The 7,260-nt window shown below is 40.1% G+C and overlaps 1 protein-coding gene across 1 annotated transcript; it reads right to left on the reverse strand.

The window, feature by feature from the left end:
- Positions 1-1,193: 1,193 nt before the first annotated feature.
- On the reverse strand, positions 1,194-5,107 carry LOC139936134 (uncharacterized). Its single transcript, XM_071930870.1, has one exon. It carries the CDS (start codon positions 5,105-5,107, stop codon positions 3,173-3,175), a length of 1,935 nt encoding a protein of 644 aa, XP_071786971.1. The 3' UTR covers positions 1,194-3,172.
- Positions 5,108-7,260: the final 2,153 nt, after the last annotated feature.

Genomic DNA, 7,260 nt, shown 5'->3' on the forward strand with positions numbered 1-7,260 from the left:
CGACGTTCAGGAAGTAAATCCTCGGGAAAATATAATTAGCTGTTGCACATTTCAAACCAACCGAAAAGACATAATGGTGAAAAAAGGGGATTACACCAAAAGGATTATGATACTATAAAACAATGAAAAAAATAGTTAGTGGCCTGACGTTTCGACCCTAACAGAGTCTTTCTTGAAGGCTAATAATGACAACTCATTACTAGATAAACGGGTGTACTATTACTAGTGTAGCAGAAGCAGTAAAGTGGAACAAATGAACAATGGACAATGCACAAGGGACACCGACTAGAAGTAAATTTTAATTCAATTTTCGGAGAAAAGAAAACTCAACTTCTAGAACGTGATTCAAACCTGTAAAATCGTGCCGGTATGGCAGGAAATTCAGTCGCGCAAAGGTTATTTGTCTTCTTCCCCATCCTAAAAGCCCGGTTCATACTTCATAATTTGTAGCCAATAATTTGCAAGGTTTTTTTGCAAGGGTTGGAATGTGCTCCACTCTCGCAAAATATTCGCATCGAGTGGGGAGCTGTGACGTCAAAATTCGCTTCGCATTTGCATGAAGTATGAGCGGGCTTTTTAGTGAATTTTATGGAAATTTCGTCTGATAGCGTCCTTTCGCACATTCATGTACCTTATCGAGTACCAACAAACATCTTGTTCTATTATTCTCTTTTCAAAAGAGAGTCAGTTGTGGGGTCCAGATTGAACGAAGCAATACCAGGCCTACATGTAGACACAGTTAATAAACCGGTTGCAGTCTGGATGCTGATAATTACTGAGGGTGGACTAAGTCAGGTGAGTCGGTGCGGGCGCTGTTGGTGAGTTGGCGGCACTGTGCGTGAAAGGAAAACGAGAAACGTCTTGCACCAAGACTAGCTCGCGTGTCACCCCCATGTTTAAACACTTTTTACTGGTGTTAATTATATCATCCGTGATGCCCCCTCGACCATTCAGAATGCATAAACTGTCTTAGGTATTTATGAATGGTTAATATCTTCCATTGTCTTAAGCAAAATTGTCACTTATTGAACATGCACGTATGCAATAATTGTTGTTATCTAGTTGAAAAAGCTGTGAAAGATTACAAAAAATACGTAAAGAGTTTTCGGGTAGCAACCATTAAGATGATTTTGGGAATTTTTCTCTTTTATGTATAACAACGAAAATACTTATGTCTACCAAACTAACCAAAACAGAATAGGCGGGTATTTATACCGTTTTTTATTTAAAATCAAACAAAATCATTTTGTAACAAAGCCCGACACTATCTATACCAAACACCCAATATAGAGTTGAAATGAAACTAATTTGAATTCCTTTGAAAATTCGTTAGTTCATGTTATACAACTAGTCCAAAACTTATAGTAGCGCAAACAAAATATTTTACAAGCTCTTTATAGAGTTACCAGATTTTACAAAAGCCTTTTACAAAAGTCCGCTTATTACAAATTATAGCTGATATTATTTATTATAGATAGCCTTATTCTATCTAGACTAATTTATTGTTCTGTCTGTAGGTGGTGGCCTAGCATTTCTCTTGTTTCCCACGACATGTCTGAAGTCAAACGGTACCTTATGCAAAATTATATCGAAATTTCGAAGAATTGGATCAGCAGTTACTTCAATTCTAAAATGTAAACTTATCACCAACAGATTTTTCTTTTGATTTAACACATGGCAAGTTTGTTTTATGCTGAGGCCATCCGCTGTGAACCATAAAGGGGGTAGAAGAGCACTAGTACGTTTATTCCAAAAAAGCTAATGGTTGGCGAACAGCAATCTTTTTAAGATAATTTTGATTATCTCTTTTTCCACAGTTCACTTTTCAAAAATTCGATGCCAACTTGACACCATCGGCCAATATTCGGATCCGGGATCCCTACAACCTTGTTAGTACCTTGTATCAATGCTACAGTTTGCTGTCAACAATTTAAATGTGATTCAGACCTATTAGGGAGGTTTAGCTGCACGTTCCGCGAGCAACGTGAACGTGAACGTCAAACAATTGTGTCGTTAAATCTCAAGTTTTAGCATACGTGCAGTTACCACTTTTCACGTCAGGTACAAACGTGCGCACAGACGTCATACGTGAGCATGAATTATTAAAGCCCAAAGTGGCTAGGTCACCCCGAAACAACACAAGTTGATGACATTCACGTTCACGTATTTGCCCGCGTACTGTGCAGCTTGCAGCTAAACCTCGCCAATAATATGCCCAAAGTGGTGACCTCAACAACACAATTTTTGACGTTCACGTTCACTAAAATACGAAGCCCTTTTTAGTTGAATGTTGTGACATTATTTAAATAAATGCTGTTTGATAGACAAAGTTTTCTACTACAATATACAAGAGGTTTAGAGTATGGTTAGACTACGTTAATTTACTGTGGTTTGAGCGAGCTCATGAGCCGTGGATTTTGCGTTGTGCACGGCGTGAAGTCGGGCTGTGTCAAGGGAGACCGCGAAGTTGTCCGACTCTAGCTGACAGCTACCCCTTCTAATCAAATAATTTGAGGGCGAAAATAAAGGAATTTGCAGCTTCAGACTTTTATTGAAAATATTGGCAGCAAAATCATTACAATGGGGGCAATGTAAACCACACTTTCCGTGAACAAACACATAACATCGTGTGGACATTGTCGTAGAATTTCCTATATTGGTGGGCTGTGTAACCATTACAACTGGCATTGCTCAGCCACCGGTAAGGTCTCATGGTACAAACTCAAGAATTTTGTTCAGTGATTTCAAGAAAGAAAAGCCTTGATTGAACAAACAAATGCAACAATTATCATGTCTTTTTAACGCACGTTGATACGCAGTTATACGCCGTGTTTGTTGATATGTAATACCTATCTCAGGTCACGTGTTGCCTGTAGTGCAATCTGTCTATTGTTATGATTTTACATCATACCACCTTTTAGTTTGGTAAACCAGCCCAGCGGAATTTAAATCATAAGTGACTCAATGTAAAGCGAAAGTCAAACAATTTCTTTATTAAGTTATTGGTACGTTTAGAATAACAGTTGACTGTGGATTTGTTGGAATGACAGATTATTCATATTCTTGATGAGAGTGCCTTGGTTTTGGTTAGTCATTATTTATTATTGGATGTTGTTAATTTCCATCTGTCATTCACATTATTGTACCATGTTCGATCATGACGTCACGACATTCACAGACGACGCAAGACCTTGACCGAGTGTGCATCAGCCACGATGAGGTCACCGGTAGGAGTAAACGTCATGCCTAGAGGAAAGTACAAGCCACGAGCTACACAGCCGATGTGCTCACCTGATGCACCGTAATGATGTATCTCATAGGTTCCAAAGCCACCGGAATATACAGACACATAGATGTCTCCAGCATCGTCGCAGCACACACCATTAGGATAGGCAGGTTTGCCGTCAATGGAGGTGCTGATATTGAACACCTCGTTTCCCATGAAATCCACACAAACTAGTTTCATCTTCTGGGAGTTTTTGAAGATCAGACGCTCCTTGCTGCTTAAAGATAGATGGCAGTAGCTACTAATATCGTCATGATGTATTGTGGAAATGATGGATCCATCCATATTATGCAGAGATATTACCTTTCTCTCACAGTCAGCCACTGCAATACGATCTTTATTGTCCACAGCAATACCACGAAGTAGGCTCTTTGACTGCCCCTCGACTTGATTCTGTGAGGGTAGGAACTGACGAATGTATCTCAGTTCTCTATCATAAACCTTTACATCCTGTCCATCAGTAACCAGAAGCAGGTCATCAGAGGTCACGGCGACATTAAAAGGTTGTTTTAGTCTACCGTCCTCTGTTCCACTTTGACCACCTGTAGATTTGTAACTACCCTTTGATGTAAATATGGATAATTTCTGCCTCAATGTATCAGTAACGACAATGTCACCATTGCTAAAGCAAGCAACGTCCCTTGCATTAATGAACTCCCCATCACCTTCCCCACATTTACCAAACTCTGTATTTACCTCCCACTTCTCTTCCTCTAGTATTTCACCGAGATCTGCATCGGTGACAATATCATGACTTTTGAACCCGATGAATGACTTGCTATGTTGCACTGTTTGAAACTGGAGTTCTTTGTGGAAGTCTAAGTTGTGCATAACTTTTGGCTTGAGGTCCAGCAGCTCAAAGTTATCAGCATGTTGCATTAAGTCATTGACTGAAGCTACGATCTGCTCTGCACGGCTCATCTTATCGTGATTGCTGCTCTGTATGCTCTCAAATCCCTCACCTCTTTCTTGACCGATTTGAGTGACTCTTTCTTGAAGGAGGTGAGATGCGTTTCTTATCTTAGTGATTTCCTCTTCCTCCTTAGCCACAATATTTCGAAGAGCCCGGGCGACCATGAGCTGCAAACTCTGCTGTGAGTATTTAATAGAGTCATCCACTTTTTGGAATTGCTTGCGACACTCATCAAACTTTTGCAAGGCTTCATCAACAGCTCGACGATAAGATCGAATGGAATCATTGATTTCAGAGAGATTGTGGTTGGACGCTCGGTGATCGAGCACCGCACATTTCGGACACACAAGTAATTCACACGTGTCGCAATAGAAACACAGTTCCTGGTCAGTGTGTTTCCGGCACTTTTGTGTTTCAGTTTTGTCCTTGTCTTTGGGTCGCTCATTTGACGAACCGACAGCATTAACGATTTGATGATGACTGATAGCTTTTAGCTTCGCGTGGTGATCCAGACATGTCTTGCAATAATTCGCATCACAGTCAACACACCGTGAGACGGCTTCAAGACCTTCGTCACATCCTTCGCAAGTCGAGACAGGAGAGTTAATGCCCTCCTTCGGACCTTCAAGATTAATGACGTCATCAATAAGCGAGCTCAAGAAAAAGCAGCTAAGAAGATCCGACAGTCCCCCATCTGGGATTGATGTTTCCTTTTTACACATTGGGCAAATAATAATATCCGTCTTCGGATCCTGTTTGTCTATAAGTTCCTGAAGACATTTTAAGCAGAAGTTGTGAAGACAGTCCAGGATTTTCGGATCGGTGAACCGACTCAGGCAGATTGGGCATTCGATGTGTACATGTCTAATCTTGCAAGTGGTCTCAGTGTGTAAAGCAGCTTCAGCCATCTTGATGAGAATGGGCTCCTGTTACCTGATGAAATAAAATAAGGACGTGTTCGTTTTACAATCAGGGAGGTAACATTATGGAGACTTTTAGACGCTAGGTGGCAGCACAATTACTGGGTTAGTTCGTAAGAGTATACTTGCCTCCTATGATAAATAACACAGGCAATGGTTTTGTAAGCCCATTAAACGCACCTGGAAATAGTTTTTTTTTTTTTTAAACATAAGAGTATATGTTTATTAACAATAACACAATTTTTGGAGTAATTGTTTGTCACGATTTATATGTAAAAAAAATTACTTAAGTGCTTGTGGGGTTGACTCCGCCTACCCCTTTTGTGACGTGGGAAAAGGAAGACTTTGCCTCGATCAAACTAGACCCCCCTCGATGCGTAGATAAACACACGTGCAAAAGTACATGTAATTCTAAGACGTGAGTTTGTACGCTGCGAAAAAGATTTTTTTTTTTTTTTTGCATTTTTCCGGCAATGCCGACCAGGTGTATTGCTGCTGGATGCAGCAAAACAACTAAAGATGGGGTCAGTCTTCATCTGTTTCCTGCAGATCCCAAGTATAGGCGGTTGTGGGCTGCAAAAGTCATATTAACTAGAGCAAAGTGGTCCTGTCCGACGTCTTTTTCAGCGCTATGCAGCGAACACTTCGAGCCGTCGTGCTTCGTATCCTGGATACACCACTCATTTGACATAACGAGAAGAGCCATTCTTAAAGTCACCTGGAAATAGAATTTGTTTTCTTTCAAACATAGGAGTATATGCTTACGAACAATAAAACAATTTTTTTAGTAATTGTTTGTCACGATTTATATGTTTAATATATATATAAAGTTGTTTGGAGGGCTGACTCCGCCTACCCCTTTTGTGACGTCAATCGAGGCATACAAAGTACATGTACGTCCAAGTCGTGAGTTGGTACATTTCAAAAAGTGTTTTTCTGCATTCAGCAGCAATACACCTGGTCGGCATTGCCGGAAAAAAAAAAAAAACATTTGTTTTTGAAACGTACAAACTCACGACTTGGTCCGTACATGTACTTTGCAATTGTGTTTACTCTACGCATTACAGGCAAAGTCTGCCTCGATTTACGTCATGAACAGCGCCCTCTCGGGTCGGGGTCTACTCTTAAATTTGTAAATAACATAAGAACTGATTTTTTTAAACCTTAGTTAACTGTTTATTCACATTCCACTCATCAAATACATATATTAATGACAAAAGCTTTATTTTGAAAAAATACCACTTCCAGGTGACTTTAAACACGACGCCGTCCCAACAATTTTTCCAGCTAGTGGAAAGTCGAAGAAGGTATCTGAAAGACGTGACGAACCCAGAAGAGCATTTGCAAAACGTGAAAAAATTCGGGTAAGTTTGAACTTTGAGGGTATGTTTTTAGCTTTTGCCAAGTGACACGATTTTTTTTGGGTACCGCATGCGATTCACCGTGCGTGCAGATCCTATGTGACCGTCCGCACATTATACAGCAGCCATAGTGCGTGCGTGCAGTTTGCTCCGTGGCCGTATTTCTATAATAATACGTAGGCAGACCCACATCTTACAACCCATTTGGTCACTAAAAAATCGCATAGTTAAATAAAAATAGCAGCAATAGCTTTTGTAAAAACCACTAGGCGTTCAACATGTTCAAGTTTCAATGTACGTATGTGTGTAAAATCGTGTCTAAATTTGTTTTGATGTGCCATGTTCCCAGACGTAATGTACGGGGGCCTGACTACAAATTTTCTCTTCAAATATCGCGCCTTGAATTACGTCACGAACAGCGCCCTCTCGGGTCGGGGCCTACTCGTAAATTTGTAAATACAATCAACTTTTTATTCACATTCCTCTCATAAAAACACATATTTTAGTGACAAAGGCTTTATTTAAAAAAAAATACCACTTCCAGGTGACTTTAATTACATTATATGCCTTCATAGCATTGGATATAGAAATGTGTTGTGATTAGTCCGGTGTGATGTAGTATGTCAGCTTGCACTTCCGATCCTCTGCCTTCATAGTGTGCATAGTGTATGTACGCCATTGTTTTATTTAAAATGTAATGTGTACATGTACGTGTGAGTTAACTGTGAATCTCCATGTGAAATGAATGAGAGGTCAAAGGTGCATTAGGCAACATCCGGT

The sequence above is a fragment of the Asterias amurensis genome, chromosome 4 (genome assembly GCF_032118995.1).
Source record: "Asterias amurensis chromosome 4, ASM3211899v1".
Classification (NCBI taxonomy): Eukaryota; Metazoa; Echinodermata; class Asteroidea; order Forcipulatida; family Asteriidae; genus Asterias; species Asterias amurensis.